At 45.4% G+C, this 20,843-nt stretch overlaps 1 protein-coding gene across 5 annotated transcripts in view; it reads left to right on the forward strand.

Annotated features, from left to right (window-relative positions):
• LOC309386263 (protein spinster homolog 3-like) overlaps nucleotides 1-20,843 on the forward strand; it is a 65,487-nt gene that overhangs the window by 5,405 nt on the left and 39,239 nt on the right. For 3 of the 5 annotated variants that reach the window (XM_081941426.1, XM_081941429.1, XM_081941430.1), the window contains exons 1-2: nucleotides 9,724-9,842; nucleotides 9,950-10,434. The exons of 1 other annotated variant lie outside the window; for it this stretch is intronic. In XM_081941426.1, coding sequence (XP_081797552.1) covers nucleotides 10,248-10,434 — 187 coding nt within the window. In that variant the 5' untranslated portion in view covers nucleotides 9,724-9,842; nucleotides 9,950-10,247. Of the gene's footprint in view, nucleotides 1-9,723; nucleotides 9,843-9,949; nucleotides 10,435-20,843 lie in introns of those variants that run through there. One more of the 5 variants, XM_081941427.1, reaches the window with a different exon arrangement.

The raw sequence follows: 20,843 nt of genomic DNA on the forward strand, positions 1-20,843 counted from the left end.
GCTAGTAAATAACAGCTGCCCATTGGCTTCTGCACTGTGTAAGGTATTGTTCTGTAAAATCTACTCTTTACTTTTTCAAGGAAAATTATATGAGCAATTTGCGGTAGTTAAGACTCTTTTCCTGTTCACGGCTTCCAGGTGTGGTTTTTTTTCTTTTCTTTCCCCATTCTCTGCTTGGTTAAAAAAAAGGCATTCCAGTCTACAAAGAGGAAGGTGGAGGATATCCTTTCTGAGCTGTTAATGAAATGATTAAATGACCGATCCCAGTATTGTTATCGTTTGTCCATTTGGCAGATAAAACAAAACATTTAGCTTCAACCAGATTCACCTAAATTCCAGGTGTCAAACTCAAGGCCCGGGGGCCGGATCCAATCCCCGGGGGGCTTAGATCTGGCCCGTGGGACCAACCCGGTTGGTCTGATGAAAGAAATGTCCTTCTGGGTTCGGCTCCAAGTGGGGAATAAGACACTGGAGACATGGAGGCTGCTTGGAAAGATGGTTTAATGGTGGACAAGACCACATGGCTTGAGTCCTGAACAGAAAAGGTGATCACATGCTTCTATGTTGGGTGGAGAAGAACAGAAGGAGAAGGGGCTTGCAGGGTTTTTTATAATCTGTTCGGCCCCACCTATTGGTTTCCTGTTCCTATGTAAGCAATGTATTCTGATTGGTTGTCGGACTCCCATGGGGCAATGCAGGGGCAACTCTCTAGGCTGTGTTTTGAATCCAGGTTTGGTTGAGTTCTCAGATGCCATGTGGTGAGTGGGCAAAGGCTACCCATGCCTTAATCCCATCCCCCTGGATCTGAAGGGAAGAACTCTTTATTATGTAAAGGGACTGGCTTGGCATCTTAATGGCCCATTGACAAAGTGGGTGGGGGCAGGAAACTGCAGGGAGCTACTCTGTCTTTAAAACATGTTTCTCCCTTTTCACATCCAGGGAAATATAATATTCTGCCTTTTCAATAATTCCTAGGATATTTCATTTTGCTAGGAGAGGGCTGGGTAATAACTTCCTATACAACAAAGGACTGGCCCACCATGCCTCTGCCAGTGAAAATTGAGCTCAGGCCCGCAGCCCTCTTGAGTTCCGTTTTTGCTAGCAGAGGGTTGCAGGAGGCTGTCATAGCTGAAAACAGAGCTTGGGAGCCTGTTTTTGCTGGCAAAGCAACTTGGGCCACCACAGGGACCCCCGACACGAGTGATGTCGAGCTGGCCACACAGCCCTGGCCATGCCCCCCTGCCCCCCTCCGAGGTCAAACACAACCCTGACGTGGCCCTCAATAAAATCAAATTTGACCTCAGTAGATCCCTTGTTTCTCCCAAAGGACAAGCAGTGCTAAATGAATTGAATCAGTAGTTCAGAAATTTGAAAGACTCTGATAAAGAAGAATATTTGTAGCTCAGCATTCAAATCAAATCAAATCAAATTTTATTTGATTAGCCGCAACCCTCTCCCGAAGGACTCGGGGCGGCGTACAATCAAAAGGATAAAATACACATAGGACACACATACATACGAAAAACAAGGACAATTACATTTGTGCATGGAGGAGAGTAGACTTGTAAGTGAAAGACAATAAACACAGCTAAAAACACAGTTAAAACACAGTTTAAAATCCCCTAAATAAAATTGCTAAATTAAAAACCCCTCAGGAGCGTAACGAAGTTATGGTTGGGCCAGGCCAGATATTTGAAAAAGGTGGGTCTTGAGCTTAACACGGAAGGAGCGGAGGTCTGTAGTGGTCCTAATATCCGGGGGGAGGTCATTCCACAGGGCTGGGCCCGCCACAGAGAAGGCTCTGCTCCTAGGCGCCGCCCCATGGCATTGTCTAGTGGACGGCACCTGGAGAAGTCCCTCTCTGTGCGAGCGAATAGGTCGTAGGGATGTATGGGGCAGAATACGGTCCCGCAGGTAACTAGGTCCTGAGCCATGGAGCGCTTTAAAGATCGTAATCAAAACCTTGAAACGCACTCGATAGACCACAGGAAGCCAGTGCAGCTCGCGCAGGTGTGGTGTCACATGGGAGTACCTGGTGCTCCCCATAATCACCCGCGCGGCCGCATTCTGGACCAACTGTAGTCTCCGAGTGCATTTCAAGGGAAGCCCCATGTAGAGAGCGTTACAGTAGTCCAGGCGAGACGTCACCAGCGCATGGGTGACTGTGCGTAGAGCGTCCCGGTCCAATAGGGGGCGCAATTGGCGCACGAGGCGAACCTGATGGAACGCCCCCCTGGCCACGGCTGTCACATGTTCATCCATGGACAGCTTGGCATCCAGGAGGACGCCCAAATTGCGCGCCCGCTCCACGGGGGCGAGTTGAATGCCCCCAATGGCCAGAGATGGAATTATCTGGTTGAACCGGGGAGCCGGAACCCACAGCCACTCCGTCTTGGAAGGGTTGAGCCTGAGTCGGTTGTCATCCATCCAGACCCGTACGGCTTCCACACACCGGGACATCACTTCGACGGCCTCGTTGGGGTGGTTCGGGGTGGAAATGTACAGCTGAGTATCATCAGCGTACAGGTGGTATCCCACCCCAAAACCACGGATGATCTCACCCAGCGGCTTCATATATGTGTTGAACAGGAGTGGCGAGAGGACCGACCCCTGTGGCACCCCACAGATGAGGGGGCTTAGGGTCGACCTCTGCTCTCCTGCCAACACACGTTGCGTCCTGCCGGAGAGGTAGGAGCCGAACCACCGCAAGACGGTGCCCCGGATCCCCAACCCCTCCAGTCGGTGCAACAGGATACCATGGTCGATGGTATCAAAAGCCGCCGAGAGGTCTAATAGGACCAGGAGAGAGGAACAGCCCCTATCTCTGGCCCTCCAGAGATCATCTACCAACGCGACCAAGGCCGTCTCAGTGCTGTGCCCAGGGCGAAAGCCGGACTGGCGCGGGTCTAGATAATCATTCTCCTCCAGATGTCGTGGAAACTGAGAAGCCACCACACTCTCCACAACCTTCGCCAAAAAGGGAAGGTTGGAGACAGGACGATAATTGACCAGCTCCATAGGGTCCAGGGAAGGCTTCTTGAGCAAGGGTCTCACCACCGCCTCTTTCAAGGCGGCCGGGAGAGACCCCTCACCCAACGAAGCGTTCACTAGGTCCAGGAGCCAGTCGCGTGTAACCTCCCAGGATGCCAGTACAAGCCAGGAGGGACACGGGTCCAACAAACATGTGGTAGGTCGCAGTCGCCCACGCAATCTGTCCAAATCCTCGATGACAACCAAGTCAAACTCCTCCCAAAAAGGTTTCTCAAGACTCGGCACTGGCGTCTCGACTGGGCCACTGAAGGGGACCCAATCCTTCTGGATTTGAGCGACTTTATCCTGCAGGTATTTCCCAAACTCCTCTGCCCTGCCCTGTAAAGGGGCCTCCCGTGGCCTCTGAAACAGAAGAGAGCGGGACACCCGAAACAGGGCGGCAGGGCGGTTCTCTGCGGATGCAATGAGAGCGGCACAATATTGACGTTTGGCCGTTCTCAATGCCACCAGGTACGTCCTTAAATGGGCTCGTACCTGTGCTCGGTCAAGTTCGGTTCGGGAGGATCTCCAACGACTCTCTAGGCATCTCTTGCGGCGCTTCATCACCCTTAGCTCCTCAGTAAACCAAGGGGCCAGGGTGGATCGTTGCCGCCGGAGAGGCCGCAAAGGCGCCACCCGGTTCAAGGCCCCGGTAGTCGCATTATTCCACGCGGCCACCAGGTCCTCTACCCGAGGGCGGGTCAGGGCTGCAGGAGGTGGCCCAAGCTCCGTCTGGAACCTGTCTAGTTCCATCAAGCGCCTGGGGCGGAACCATCTAGTGTTCTCCGGTTCCGCCTCCCCGCAGCGAGGAGTAGCACCAGGGAAGTCAAGACGGAGGAGTGAGTGATCTGACCATGACAGAGGAGTGATGGTTAAATTCACTCCTCCCAGATCACTCAACCACTGGCGAGAGACAAAAACAAGGTCCAAGGTGTGACCTCCCTCGTGTGTCGGGCCCTGAATCATTTGAGTCAGGTCCATGGCTATCATGGAAGCCATGAACTCCCGAGCCCCCTCTGATGCTTCTCCCACCGACGGCAGGTTAAAATCCCCCATCACTAAAAGTTTGGGGGTCTCAGCCGCCACCGATGAGATCAGCTCGAGGAGCTCAGGCAGGGTCGCTGATGTATGGCGGGGAGCCAGGTATACTATCAGCAAGCCCATCTGCCTCCTAGGGCCCCATTTCACAACCAGGGATTCACATCCGGCCGTCTGTAGCACAGTGGACTCCCTCGGCTCTAAATCCTCCCGGATAATCACTGCTACCCCACCGCCCCTTCCCCGGGCCCGGGGCTGGTGAAATGCTTGGTAACCTGGTGGGCACATTTCCACGAGGGGTAACCCTCCCTCGTGGCCCAACCAGGTTTCCGTTATTCCCGCGAGGTCCGGCTCCCCCTCCAAAATCAGATCGTGAATGAGGGGGGCCTTATTGACAACGGACCTCGCATTGCATAACAACAGCCTCAGGCCCTGGGCCTGCAGATCCTGACCACCTAGAACGCGGGGGTTGGTACAAGCGACCGGGTGTAACCAGCACCCACGGTCTCCCAACCGACTACGGGTTGTTAGTCTGTCCTCGTATCTGCCCCTCCCTACGACTGTTGGAATCACGAAGCCCTCTATGGGAATGATATCCTCTCCCCCCTCCTCCTCTCTGCTCCTTCTGCTCAAGACCCCGCCTGGTGACCTGGCTCCGTCATCGCTCCTGATCTGGCCCACCCCCCCCAACCCCTAAACCCCTAAAAGAATTTAAAAAACATTTCACTAAAAACCCCCTAAGTCTCCGCTTCCTCCACCTCTCGGGATTAAGAAATCCGTCATCAAGGTGGGCCCTAGAAAGGGCGGAGGGCCACACCTGCGAGAGGGGGGATTCCCGCAGTAGGATAAGGTCTAGCCTGGAATACATATGCTGTTAAAAGTTCATTAGGGCCTAGGCTCTGTGCTGCAGATGGTATGATCGTATGCCATAGTCCAGTAAAATTGTAACAGCCGGGTATCAGTATAAAAAGTCATCCAGTCCAAGATGAGGGGGGGGGGTAATGATGATAATAAGATGGTCAAGTGCCGGTCACTAAGTGGGGGCTAGTAGGTGGTCAGTGGTGGATGGCGAGGGGTAGATGGATTTTTGCTTGATAATGGGGAGGGGCAGATGGTCAGTCAGATGAAAATAGGGCGGTAAAAACCTCCAGGCGCACACGGATGAAAAGCAGGGGCAGCTGTTAGTCCAAAAGTCAGCAGGGGGGGGGGGAATAAACGGAACAGTCAAGGAGGTGGCTGGCAGGGGAAGAAGCTCTCCTGCCAAGTCTGATGTTAAACCTCCTGCCAGTTCCCAACAAGCCTGCCAGTTCCAGCAAGCCTCCCCCCCCCCCGGCCTCCAGGCGGCCTCCTGAAACGCTGCCCTTCTCCTACCGGCCTTCGGCATTCAAGTCTTGCCTAGGCCTGCATCCATGTTCTAAGCACTCCAGCCATTTCAAGCCCCAACGCCGCTCCTACCGGCCTCCAGTCCTTCCTGCTCCAGTCCTGTCCAATCCAATCAACCTCCAGTCCTCCCAACTCGACCTCCAGCATCTTCCACATCTCTCCAGTCTGCTGTAGGCCAGGGGGATTTGGCGTTCGGCTTTTCGGCTCGCTCCAAGCCACAAGCCTCCAAAGCGACAATAACACACCCCCGCACGCTCCGGATGCCGTTTCTCCGCCTTTTGCCATTCTCCCGAGCTCCTCCGTATCTCTCCGCTCCCAGAACGGCAAATTCAACTCCTCCAACTCAAACGGCATTCCTGGGCGGCGTCTCTCCTCGGCAGCTCCCCAGTCCGCTCTCTGAGCTATTTCCAGATCTTCACACCACCCTGGGAGACCCCCCTTGGGTCATAGAAAAACCCAGGGTGACTGTTTATTGGACACCTGGCCCCCATGGTGTAAAAGGGGGGCCGGCAGCACCCCTGCTCCCTTAAAAGAGCTTGCGGGTCTAAGGAGCTCTCAGGCAGACCGCCATTGCTCCAGGAAGCTCCTCCTCCATTGAAATGCTGTAGCTCAGGATTGAAATCTTGATGTCCTCTGAGCACATTTTTTTCTTGCAGATGTTTCATTATCCAAACTAGGTAATATCATCAGTCCTAGAATTGATGACAATATCCAGTTTGGGTAACATGAAACATCTGCAAGAAAACAACCAAACAACCAAGTGCAGAGAGCATCAAGGATGCTCATTGGCGCAGTCTTGATATCCAAGAAAAATTGGCAAATGCTGACAGAATTGACAAATGCCAGATGTACTATTTTTGTGTTTCTCAGTCATGGCTGCTTGAAGATGTGTGGACTTTAACTCCCAGAATCCCACCGTCAGCATATTTTTTAAAATGTATTTATTTAATTTGTCAAACATGTACGAGATAATAAGTATAAGTGTAAACATGGACATGAACAAAGGAAATGAGTACGTATAAATGGGGACAGTAGGCGGGGGCAGTAGGCATGCATGCCCCCTTTACGGACCTCTTAGGAAAGGGGTGAGGTCCACAGAAGATAGTTTAAGGTTGAAGCTATGGGGGTTTGAGGAAGTAACAACAGAGTCAGGTAGTGCATTCCAGGCATTGACCACTCTATTGCTGAAGTCTTATTTTCTGCAATCGAGTTTGGAGCAATTTACCTTGACTTTGTATCTATTGTTTGCCTGTATATTATTGTGGTTGAAGCTGAAGTAGTCGTGACAGGTAAAGACATTGTAGCAGACACTTTTTTGTACTATGCTTAGGTCAGACCGTGGGCGGTGTAGTTTAAGGTTGTCTAAGCCCAAAATTTCGAGCCTGGTGGCATAAGGTATTCTATTGCGAGCAGAGGATTGGAGTACTCTTCTCCTGAAATACTTCTGGACTCGCTCAATTGTATCAATGTCCCATATACAATGTGGATTCCAGCAGACGAGCTGTATTCGAGGATTGGTCTGGCAAAGGTTTTGTATGCCCTAGTTAGCAGTACAGTGTTATCAGGCAAGGAGCTTTGCAAAATTAGGTTAACAACTCTTAATGCGTTTTTGGCAATGTTGTTACAGTGAGCTCTGGGGCTTAGATTGTTTGAGATGAGTACTCCTAAGTCCTCTATGAGGGTCATCTATGAGGTCATATCTGCCCAGCTTGTATTTGGTGTTCTGATTTTTGTTGCCAATCTGTAAGGCAGAGCATTTGTTAGTTGAGATTTGGATATGCATATGCTTTCTATGCTTTCTAGGGAATTCTGGGAATTGAGGTCCAGACATCCTCAAGTAGCCAAAGTTGAGAAACATTGCTCTGTCCTTTGCACCTGGGGCTAATTTTGTGCTGTTTGAGAAGCAAGAACCAATTCAACTCCCCCAAATTCCCCGGCATACATCTTCAAGTAGCCAAGCTTGAGAAATACTAAACTAATGTGTCTCTTTTGCCTGTGTACTGACTTCCTGTTTGGAGCCTTAGCCCAGGGGAAGCAGTGTTTGGGGTTAAGCACCATTAGCTAACTTTTTGGTCTTCACTTCAGGAAGTTTGCTTAATGCTTAGGCCTCTGGTGAGTCCCCCTCCCCTTCTTTCCCATCTGAAGTAGGAACCGTTTTGATCAGCAGCTAAACTCAAGCAAAAACCCTCTGTTCACAACTACCACATTTTTCGGGAATATAAGACGCACTGGAGTATAAGACACACCAAAATTTTGAAGAGGAAACTTTAAAAAAGAAGTTTTTGCACTCTGCAGACCTCCCCAAAACGGTCAGTTTTTCATGAAAATGGGCCCATTTATTTTTCAAAAAAGGGCATGAATAGCCTTTAGGAGGCTTGTAGAATGCTCCTGGGGTTGCCCCCCCCCCAAATGAGGAAGTAATGGTCCATTTTTTTGTGAAAATGGGGTCATTTTTGGTCAAAAAAAGTGCATGCATAGCCTTTAGGAGGCTTATAGAGTGCTCCTGAGGTCTGGGGGTGGGGAATTTCTTCCCTCCCCAGTCCCCAGGAGCTCTCTGAAAGCCTCCTAAAGGCTATGCATGACCATTTTGGTGAAGGGAGTGGGGTTTCGGGAGGCAAAAAATGCTGTGTTCAGGTGCAGATTTTCAGCCTCTTTTTTGAGGGAAAAAGGTGTAACTTATACTCCGAAAAATAGGGTATATTGAGCAGATAATTCTCATTTCTCTCCAGAGACTGGCTCAAAGAAGACCACTAAATAGGGACAGCATTATCTTTTAACAGAGTGAGAAATCTGCCTCAAATGGCAGATGCTGGTGGAGCGATAGACAGCTAAGAGGAAACTCTATGAGTCTTACTCTGCACTCCCTGAATTAATAATCTGCTTTTGTGTGCAGTGAAGGACAGATCCCCATACTGACAGGAGATCCAGTTAGCAACAGCAATTTCTGTTGTGGTCCCTGTCTTGTGAAATATTTCCTCCCTCCGAGATAAGAATTGCTTCTCAAGCCTGTTGGTTTTTCGCAGTTTTTAAAACTTGGCTTTGTACTCAGGCCTGGGACTCAGAATGTGCTAAGGACCTTGTTATTTGGCTTTACTATTAGTTGATTACTTGTCCCAGCTTCTGCCAACCTAGCAGTTCAAAAACACGTAAAAATGCAAGTAGAAAAAATAGGAACCATCCTTGGTGGGAAAGTAACTGCATTCCGTGCGCCTTTGGCATTTAATCATGCCGGCCACATGACCATGGAGACGCCTTTGGACAGCGCTGGCTCTTCGGCTTTGAAATGGAGATGAGCACCGCCCCCTAGAGTCAGGAATGACTAGCACGCTTGGGTGACGGAAACCTTTGCCTTTACCTGATTAGTGGATTAACCATCATGGTTGCTGTTTATACATTTATTTTGTGGATGCTTTTATTATTTAGTACTTTAAATTAATTGTTTTAGAATTTTAGAATTGTAAGCTGCCCAGTGATACCTGGTTAAGCTGGGTGGCTATAGAAATTGAATAAATAAATAAAATATATAGAGCCAGTCTTACTGTACTGTGAGATCCAGGGCAAGGAAAGATTCATACCTTATATGTATTTATGTATGCATGTATGTCAGAGGTGGGTTGCTACCGGTTCGCACCGATTTGGGTGAACTGGTAGTGGAAATGGGGCATGGGTCACTGAACTGGTATGGATGGCAGGCTGGTCCAGCCCCCGAACCAGTTCCCCGGTCGCCCATGCCTTTGCCGGAATGTATTTCAGTCATTTTTATGTGCTGCGCATGCGCAAGCAACGTGCGGTGGGTGCACATGCGAAGTGAATCGACAGTAACACTGGCAGCAACCCACCCCTGGTGTATGTGTGTATGTATGTAGGTAGGTTGGTAGGTATTTTCTGCCTTTATTATTTTTACAAACGACTCAAGGCAGCGAACATATCCACACACCTCCCTCCTCCAATTTTCCTCACAATAACATCACTGTGAGGTGGGTAGGGTTAAGAGAGGGTGATTAGCTAAAAGTCATCCAACTGGCTTCAGTGGCTAAGGTAGGACAGGAACTGGTCGTCCTGGTGTCTTAACCACTAGACCAAACTCGCTCCCCTACGTTCATGCTTTGAATTGATCTTACCTACTGTCCCACTGGATGAGGGTTGCAGTAGCTCACATACCTTTTTTCATTATTTTTGTAAGCACCATGGCATGACTGTGGCTGAGCTCACATAGTACATTTTGTCGTGGCTAATTGACCCATAGCCCATTCGATCAACTGAATTTTCAAGGTTCTCACAACCCAACAAATGAGCTGGATTGGGTTTGCACAAGAAGATGTCAATATATGAGCAGCTGGTTTGTGGGTTTAGTGGGCTGTGAGGACACAGCTTCCATCCGGAGTCACAAGGTAAAGATCCAGTTTGCTCAGATTAGTAGTTCCTCTCTCAATGTGACTCTTTTCCCACCCGAATCTGCTCAGCATCTAAAGATGGGCTCTTCTGCTTGTCTCCACAGGTTTATAATCCTAACTTAGCTTAGCCTTGCAATAGAGATGCCCATGGACACCTTGCCTCCTCAACCATTTGAGAGAAGCGGGCTGCTTTTCTCGCTGGCGTGTGAACGTGTTGGATGGAGGGGAACCTTTGAAATTCTGTGGCCAGTACACAGGCGGCTTTTTACAGGAAATGACTGAGCAAAGCTAAGTTCCTCCTGTTGGAGGCAAGAGCAAAGCTGAAGCTGCTTGTGGAGCAACAGAGAAGTGCCGGACCAAGGTATGGATTTATGCAACTAATCGGCAGTATTGACCAGGAAGATGGCTGAAGGAGGGATCCCAGACCTGCCGCCTCAATCCCCTGTCTCTGCCAAGGCTTATGGAACCATGGAATCAGCTGAGCAACCTCAAGGATCATCACAGCGACCCACCAGAAGGGCTTACATCGCTATTGCTACGCTTTGCCATCTGAACCTGGTGAATTACATGGACTGGTTTCTTGTAGCAGGTAGGGTGGATCCTATTTACAATTACTTTGTGGCAATAGCACCCAGAATGTGGGTTTAATAATACAATGGAAGAGTTGGAAGGGACCTTGGAGGTCTTCTAGTCCAACCCCCTGCCTAGGCAGGAAACCCAATACCATTTCAGACAAATGGCTATCCAACATCTTCTTAAAGACTTCCAGTGTTGGGGCATTCACAACTTCTGGAGGCAACTTCTGTTCCACTGATTAATTGTTCTAACTGTCAGGAGGTTTCTCCTCAGTTCTCCTCAGCCTAATGATAGGCTGAAAACTTTCTTGCAGTTTGGCAATAATAATAACAACAACAACAACAATTTGGTTGATACCTAGGATGCTGGCAGCAACCGGTATCAACCATCAGTACCAGTCAATGATATTTGTGATAGATTTTTAAATGTTCAGTTGACTGAACATTTTTAATGTTTAATGAATAAAAGAGATGATGATGATGATGATGATGATGATGATGATGATGATGATTATTGACATTGCAATACCTGGTGATGCACGAATTGAAGATAAACAGCAATAAAAAAATCACAAAATACCGGGACTTGCAAATTGAGGTTGAGTGACTGTGGAAAAAGAAATCATGTGTTGTCCCAATTGTAATTGGAGCCCCTGAACCTAAAGGGCTACCTCGCTATTTGGAAATTCTAGATTTACCTGACTTGAACATTCTGACTCTACAAAAAAAATCACCCTACTTGGAACAACTTAATGGAAAAAATAATCAAGCAACGAATTTGCGAACACCTAGAAGCAAACAAAGTAATAGCCAAAAGCCAACATGGATTTGTCAAAAACAGATCATGCCAGACTAATCTTATTGCATTCTTTGACAAAGTGACAAAATTAGTGGATCAGAGGAATGTCATCAATATAGTTTACTTGGCTTTCAGTAAGGCATTTGATAAGGTAGACCATAACCTACTACTAGATAAAGTAGAAGAATGTGGGTTAGACAGCATCACCACCAGATGGATTTGTAACTGGCTGATCAATCGCACTCAACTTGTAGTCCTCAATGGACCTGCATCTACATGGAGGGAGGTGTGCAGTGAAGTACCCCAAGGCTCTGTTTTAGGCCCAGTACTCTTCAACATCTTCATGAATGATTTGGATGAGGGAATAAATGGGGAACTCATCAAATTTGCAGATGATACCAAGCTGGCAGGAATAGCCAACACTCCAGAAGATAGGCTTAAGATACAGAAGGATCTTGACAAACTTGAACATTGGGCACTATCTAATAAAATGAAATTCAATGGTGAAAAGAGTAAGGTTCTATATTTAGGCAACAAAAACGGAATGCACAGGTACAGTATAGATGATACCTTGCTCAGTAGTAGTAACTGTGAAAGGGATCTTGAGTTCTAGTGGACAACCATTTAAATATGAGCCAGCAGTGTGCAGCAGCTGCCAAAAAAGCCAACACAGTTCTAGGCTGCATAAATAGAGGGATAGAATCAAGATCACGTGAAGTGTTAATACCACTTTATAATGCCTTGGTAAGGCCACACTTGGAATACTGCATTCAGTTCTGGTCGCCACGATGTAGAAAAGATGGAGACTCTAGAAAGAGTGCAGAGAAGAGCAACAAAGGTGATTAGGGGACTGGAGACTAAAACATATGAAGAACGGTTGCAGGAACTGGGTATGTTTAGCTTAAGAGAAAGAAGGACTAGGGGAGACATGATAGCAGTGTTCCAAAATCTCAGGGGTTGCCACAAAGAAGAGGGAGTCAAACTATTCTCCAAGGCACCTGAGGGTAGAACAAGAAGCAATGGGTGGAAACTAATCAAGGAGAGAAGCAACTTAGAACTGAGGAGAAATTTCCTGACAGTTAGAACAATTAATCAGTGGAACAGCTTGCCTCCAGAAGTTGTGAATGCCCCAACACTGGAAGTCTTTAAGCAGATGTTGGATCGCTATTTGTCTGAAACGGTATAGGGTTTCCTGCCTAGGCAGGGGGTTGGACTAGAAGACCTCCAAGGTCCCTTCCAACTCTACTATTGTATTGTATTGTATTGTATTGTATTGTATTATTGTATTGTATTGTATTGTATTGTATTGTATTGTATTGTATTGTATTGTATTGTATTGTATTGTATTGTATTGTATTATTGTATTGTATTCTATTGTATTGTATTCTATTGTATTGTATTGTATTGCATTGCATTGCATTGTATTGTAACTTATATCATCCGACATTTCCTTAACAGTTCCTAGGTCCTTAGTTAGGACTCGAGCTGTTAGGCTACCAACCAACCCCAAAGGCTGTGAATCTCCCCAAAGATTAACCAATAATAATAATAACTGCTGATAACAACAACAACTTGGTTGATACCTAGGATGCTGGCAGCAACTGGTATCAACCATTAGCACCAGTCAATGGTATTTGTGATGCATTTTTGAATGTTCAGTTGACTGATTTTCATGTATTATTATTATTATTATTATTATTATTATTATTATTATTATTATTATTATTATTATTAATATTAATATTAATATTATTAATATCAATAATAATAAAAAGTGGACAGTGAAAAAACTTGGTTATGGTTAACAACAGGTACATTAAAGAAAGAAACAGAGTCACTAATCCTGGCTGCGCAAGAACAAGCTATCCGAACAAATGCCATTAAGGCCAAAATCGAAAAATCCTCTGATGATGCCAAATGCAGACTCTGCAAAGAAGTTGATGAAACTGTTGACCACATACTCAGCTGCTGTAAAAAAATCATGCAGACTGATTATATTTATTTATTATTTATTATTTATTAATCCATTTTATATGCCACACCCTCTCCACCAAGGGACTCGGGGCGGCGTACAATTTACTACACAACAAATAAATAACAAGGAGGACATATACAAAAAGCATTATACAACACATAATAAATAAATAATCAATTAATTAAAAACAGCAAAAAGCAATTAAAAAACAATTAAAACACCCAAAGTCAAACCTAATTTAAAATTTTATCCAGAGGGATTAGAATAGCTATAAATCAGGCCAGGCCAGCTAGGTGGAACAGGTGGGTCTTGAGTTTCGTGCGGAAGGAGCGGAGATCGGTTGTTGTCCTAATGTCGGGAGGGAGGTCATTCCAGAGGGCTGGGCCCATCACAGAGAAGGCCCTGCCCCTCGGCACCGCCCTCTGGCATTGCTTGGTGGACGGCACCCGGAGAAGTCCCTCCCTGTGAGAGCGAATTGGTCGCAGGGATGTATGGGGCACGATATGATCCCGCAAATAGCTAGGTCCTGTGCCATGGAGCGCTTTAAAGATAGTAATCAAAACCTTGAAACGCACCCGAAAGACTACAGGGAGCCAGTGCAGCTCGCGCAGGAGAGGTGTCACATGGGAGTACCTCGTACTCCCCATCACTGCCCACGCGGCCGCGTTCTGGACCAACTGCAGTCCTCGGGTGCATCTCAAGGGAAGCCCCATGTAAAGAGCATTGCAGTAATCCAGACGAGACGTCACCAGCGCATGAGTGACTGTGCGAAGGGCATCCCGATCCAATAGGGGGCGCAATTGGCGCACCAGGCGAACCTGGTGGAACGCCCCCCTTGCCACGGCTGCCACATGGTCATCCATAGACAGCCGGGCATCTAGGAGGACGCCCAAATTGCGCGCCCGTTCCACGGGGGCCAGTTGGTTGCCCCCAATGGCCAGCGATGGGGTCAGCTGGTTGAACCGAGAGGCCGGTAGCCACAGCCACTCCGTCTTGGAGGGGTTGAGTTTAAGTCTGTTGTCTCCCATCCAGACCCGTATGGCTTCCAGACACCGGGACATCACGTCAACGGCCTCGTTGGGGTGGTTCGGGGTGGAAATGTACAGCTGAGTATCATCAGCGTACAGATGGTATCCCACCCCAAAACCACGGATGATCTCACCCAGCGGTTTCATATATGTGTTGAACAGGAGAGGCGAGAGGACCGACCCCTGTGGCACCCCACAAGTGAGTGGCCTCAGGGTCGACCGCTGCTCCCCTGCCAACACACATTGCGTCCGGTCGGAGAGGTAGGAGCAGAACCACCGTAAAACGGTGCCCCTTACTCCCAGCCCCTCCAGCCGGCGCAATAGGATACCATGGTCGATGGTATCGAAAGCCGCTGAGAGGTCTAACAGAACCAGGATAGAGGAACAACCCCTATCCTTGGCTCTCCAGAGATCATCAACCAATGCGACCAAGGCCATCTCCGTGCTGTGCCCGGGTCAGAAACCGGACTGGCGCGGGTCTAGATAGTCATTTTCCTCCAGGTGGCGTGGGAACTGCGTAGCCACCACACTCTCTACAACCTTCGCTAAAAAGGGAAGGTTGGAGACCGGACGATAATTAGCTAGCTCAGTTGGGTCCAGCGAAGGCTTCTTGAGTAAGGGCCTCACAACCGCCTCTTTCAAGGTGGCTGGTAGGAACCCCTCACTCAACGAAGCGTTCACCATTCCCAAGAGCCAGCCTCGTGTGACCTCCCAGGATGCCAGTACAAGCCAGGAGGGACATGGGTCCAATAAACATGTGGTGGCTCGCAGTCGCCCACGCAACCTGTAACGCAAATTGTGGCACAATTCAGTAGCACAAATGATCCACTGGAATTTGTGCAAAAATTATAAAATTAAAACGACAACAAACTGGTGGGAACATAAGCCTGAAAAAGTCACCGAAAATCAGATGGTCAAGATCCTATGGGATTTTCGTATACAAACGGACAAAATACTGGCGCATAATACACCAGACATCACACTGGTTGAGAAAAATAAGGTTACAATCATAGACATCGCAATTCCAGGTGATAGCAGGGTTGACGAGAAGGAACATGAAAAAAATCACAAAATACCAGGACCTAAAAATTGAAATTCAACAATTATGGCACAAACCAGCAGTGGTAATTCCAGTGGTAATTGGCACACTGGGTGCTATTCCAAAAGCACTGGAATTACCACTGCTGGTTTGTGCCATAATTGTTGAATTTCAAAACCTGACAAAATCACCATCAGTCAAATGCAAAAAGCTGCACTGCTTGGATCTGCACATATATTACAAAAATACGTTACGACGTCCTAGGCCCCTGGGTGTGGCCGAACTAGTAATCAATGCCAAATCCGGCGAAACAACTGGCTGTTGTGATACAATTGTGTAATAATAATAATAATAATAATAATAATAATAATAATAATAATAATAATAATAATAATAATAATAATAATAATAATAATAATAATAATAATAATAATAATATGCCATTAAGACCAAAATCGAAAAATCCTCTGATGATGCCAAATGTAGACTTTGCAAAGAGGCTGATGAAACTGTTGACCACATACTCAGCTGCTGTAAAAAAATCGCGCAGACTGACTATAAAATGCGGCACAATTCAGTGGCACAAATGATCCACTGGAATTTGTGCAAAAATTATAACATTAAAACAGCAACAAACTGGTGGGAACATAAGCCTGAAAAAGTCGTCGAGGGTCAGATGGTCAAGATCTTGTGGGATTTTCGCATACAAACGGATAAAATACTGGCGCATAATACACCAGACATCACACTGGTTGAGAAAAAGAAGGTTACAATCATAGACATCGCAATACCAGGTGATAGCAGGGTCGCCGAGAAGGAATATGAAAAAATCGCAAAATACCAGGACTTAAAAATTGAAATTCAACGATTATGGCACAAACCAGCAGTGGTAATTCCAGTGGTAATCGGCACACTGGGTGCTATTCCAAAAGCACTGGAATTACATTTAAAACAGTTAAAAATTGACAAAATCACCATCAGTCAAATGCAAAAGGCAGCACTGCTTGGATCCGCAAACATATTACGAAAATACGTTACGACATCCTAGGCCCCTGGGTGGGGCCCGACTAGTAATCAATGCCAAATCCGGCGAAACAACTGGCCGCTGTGATACAATTCTGTTGATGCAATAATAATAATAATAATAATAAATCCAACGATTATGGCACAAACCAGCAGTGGTAATTCCAGTGGTAATCGGCACACTGGGTGCTATTCCAAAAGCACTGGAATTACATTTAAAACAGTTAAAAATTGACAAAATCACCATCAGTCAAATGCAAAAGGCTGCACTGCTTGGATCTGCACACATATTACGAAAATACGTTACGACATCCTAGGCCCCTGGGTGGGGCCCGACTAGTAATTAATGCCAAATCCGGCGAAACAACTGGCCGCTGTGATACACTTCTGTTGATGCAATAATAATAATAATAATAATAATAATAATAATAATAATAATAATAATATTTAAAAGAAAGTCAAGAACATCTATTAATCGAAGTAAAGAACAAAAATCTACTGAAGGCCCAACAGACGAAACAAGAATACAGAAAAGATGTGATAAAATCAAGAATGGAGAGTTGGCAGAACAAAGCCTTACATGGTCAATTTCTGGAAAAAATAAAAGATAAAGTGGACAGTGAAAAAACTTGGTTATGGTTAACAACAGGTACATTAAAGAAAGAAACAGAGTCATTAATCCTGGCTGCGCAAGAACAAGCTATCCGAACAAATGCCATTAAGGCCAAAATCGAAAAATCCTCTGATGATGCCAAATGCAGACTCTGCAAAGAAGTTGATGAAACTGTTGACCACATACTCAGCTGCTGTAAAGAAATCGCACAAACTGATTATAAATTGCGGCAGAATTCAGTAGCACAAATGATCCACTGGAATTTGTGCAAAAATTATAATATTAAAACAACAACAAACTGGTGGGAACATAAGCCTGAAAAAGTCACCGAAAATCAGATGGTCAAGATCCTGTGGGATTTTCGTATACAAACAGACAAAATACTAGCGCATAACACACCAGACATCACACTGGTTGAGAAAAAGAAAGTTACAATCATAGACATCGCAATACCAGGTGATAGCAGAGTCGAGGAGAAGGAACATGAAAAAGTCGCGAAATACCAGGACTTAAAAATTGAAATTCAACGATTATGGCACAAACCAGCAGTGGTAATTCCAGTGGTAATCGGCACACTGGGTGCTATTCCAAAAGCACTGGAATTACATTTAAAACAGTTAAAACTTGACAAAATCACCATCAGTCAAATGCAAAAAGCTGCACTGCTTGGATCTGCACGTATATTACGAAAATACGTTACGACGTCCTAGGCCCCTGGGTGGGGCCCGACTAGTAATCAATGCCAAATCCGGCAAATCAACTGGCCGCTGTGATACAATCGTATAATAATAATAATAATAATAATAATAATAATAATAATAATAATAATAATAATAATAATAATAATAATAATAATAATAGACTGTTGACCATTTGATCAGTGAGTGCAGCAAAATTTCACAAACCAACTACCTACAATACCATGGCCTAGTTGCTACAAAAATGTGGACCGGAAAACACACAAACTTTTGAATATGTACCACGCTTTACATCCACGAAGTGACATTGACAGGTTGTACCTGCCAAGAAAAATAGGGGGCAGGAGGCTATTGCAAATCCATCAATTGTAGAAGAAGAAAAACAGAGTTTGAATGATTATGTGAACCAAAGTACAGAAAAATTGCTGCAGGCTGTGAAAACGGAGAACAGCATAAAAACAACAGAAGCAGAGGCAGAATATAAGGAAAAACAGCTGGATGACAGATGAAATAGATGGAAAACCAAAGCTTTGCATGGACAGCACTTGAAAAACATTGAAGGAAAATGTGATGGCAACTTGACATGGACATGGCTTAAGATGGGAACTATCAAGAAAGAAACGGAAGGTTTAATACTGGCTGCTCAAGAACAAGCACTACAAACTAATGCCATGAAAGCGAAGATATAAAAATCCACTGACAACCCAAACTGCCGACTTTGCAATAACAAAGTCGAAACTATTTCACATTTAATATGTGAATGCAGCAAAATCGCACAAACTGATTACAAAGCTAGACACAACCAAGTTGCTAAATTAATCCACTGGTCATTATGTAAAAAATATGATTTACCTGTATCCAGAAAGTCATGGGAATATAAAGTGGAAAAAGTTATCGAAAATGAGAAGGTGAGGATCTTGTGGGACTTTCGAATACAAACAGATCGTCATTTGGCACACAACAGATATCACGGTTGTAGAGGGCCAAGTGTACAGTTTATTGATATTGCTGTTCCTGGAAATGCCAGAGTTGAAGAAAAAGAACTAGAAAAAATAATGAAATATCGCGACCTGGCCATCGAAACTACACGACTATGGATGAAGCATGTAACAGTGATACCCATTGTCATCAGGGCACTTAGCACCATGGCCAAGAATTTTACAAGATACATCAACAAATTACAGTTTCCTGCAATAAAACCAGCGGAACTGCAAAAAACCGCTATTCGGAACATCATATATTTTAAGAAGGTACTTGGTTGATACCTAAGACGCTGGCAGCAAACTGTATCAACCATTAGCACCAGTCACTGGCATTTGTAATGCATTTTTGAATGTTCAGTTGGCTGAGTTACATATTTAATGAATAAAGTATATAATAATATAACATAATGCCTCAGACTTATAAGAAAGACAAAAAAGTCTGTATAGTGGATGTGGCAGTGCCTGGAGACAGCAGAAGAGAAGAGAAAGAATTGGAGAAGGTAACAAAATACAAAGACCTACATACAGAAATAGACTGTGGCAAAGGCAAGCAAGGGTAGTACCACTAGTAATAGGTGCTTTGGGTGCAATTGCAAAACAACTGGAGCACCATCTGAAAACCATCGGCATTGTCAAATTTGCCATCAGTCAATTGCAGAAGGCGGCTTTATTTGGAACAGCTTCCAACCTGCAACGATATCTGTAACGCCATCAAGCATCCAAATCTGCCTATGCCAAGTCCTTGGTAAGGACTCGATCGGTACACAAAAAGGCCAAACCCAGTCTGAACATCTGGCTGACTGTGCGATGATCATCATCATCAACAACAACAACAACCATTTTTCTGTCCAAAATTCTGTTTTTCTGATTGTACTCTCCAAATCTCTGAGAATTTCTGAGGAATGTTTTTGAGTTCGGGCTGTTCTTGCTGTACCAAACTGTTAGGGTGTAACCAACAAGTTGGGTAGACAATATATTGCACAAGGCATGTTATGTATCTTTAAGAGAGGAGCTCTGCTAATTAGTAGATTACAGCCTTTAAATTGCAGCTGATGTTGTTGCTCTCTCTCTCTCTCTCTCTCTCTTGATTGCTGTATGATAACTGCTGCCTAACTGTTACTACTGTTGCTACTACTTACTGTGTGTAAGTTATTTGCTACTTGTATCCAAGTTATCTTGGTAGTATTGGACTGCTTTTTCTGTGTATGACTTTTTGGCTGTGTTTATGGATTTTGCTATATTCTTCAAAAAGTAAAGATTTATTTTGTTACTTTACTATCCATTATTCAGTGTGGTTGCTTTATCTATCGCACGCTGCGTATACTTTACAGGGTTGCTCTGTTATAACCTCGACCTGGGGTTCATTGCTAGTGCTTAATCGCACCAGTTCCTAACATTGGTTATGGGCCCAGACGCCCTGCCTTAACCATAATTTTTTTTTTTAAGCACCACTTTTTGGATAGTTTATTTTTGTGAATATGGCACAAGAACAGTCTGCTGCAATCTCCATGATTACCCGGTTTGATGGAACCAACTATGTTTCCTGGTCCTTGAAGTGTTCCCTACTTCTGCGTAGAGAAGGACTGTGGTCTGTGGTTCAGAACCCACCAGATGTTACAGATTGGGATCCTGCTGATAATGAGGATGCGAAGAAGATTGCGCAGTTTAACAGGGACAATGAGAGAGCTCTCTGCATTATCGGACTAACACTGAATGACCAGCAACTGGTCCATATTCGTGGCGAAGAGTCTGCTGCTAGGTGTTGGAACACATTGCGGAGAATTTATGTTCGGGACAGTGTGGGTGCTCATATTCATCTCACACGGAAACTGTTTAGAGCCCGTTTGCAAAAAGGTGGTGATATGTTGGCTCATTTAGACTTCATGAAGAAAACTTTGCAGGATTTGCAAGAAAAAGAGTTAATTTTTTCTGAGCTTCACCAGGTGTATATTATTCTATCGTCGCTTGATGTAAGCTACGACTCTTTTGTTTCCTCATTGGAAGTTCGTTCACGAGATGAACTGACATTATCTGAGGTTACCGGGAGATTGCTTGAAGCGTCCAGACGAAGAGAGGATAGAGTTCAGTTCAGAGACAATCAATCACAAGAAGAAACACAGTTTTCAACTGTAAATTTTGTTAAGAAATGTTATTCTTGTGGTGGTAAGGGGCATATTGCTAAGAACTGTAAAAATAGCAAGAAAAGGAGTGTTGATAATAGTAAAAGAAAAAGCAACAATGTTACTGTAACTGTAGCTAAGGTAG

Source organism: Natrix helvetica, assembly GCF_964273705.1.
Source record: "Natrix helvetica genome assembly, chromosome: 2".
NCBI classification, from domain to species: Eukaryota; Metazoa; Chordata; class Lepidosauria; order Squamata; family Natricidae; genus Natrix; species Natrix helvetica.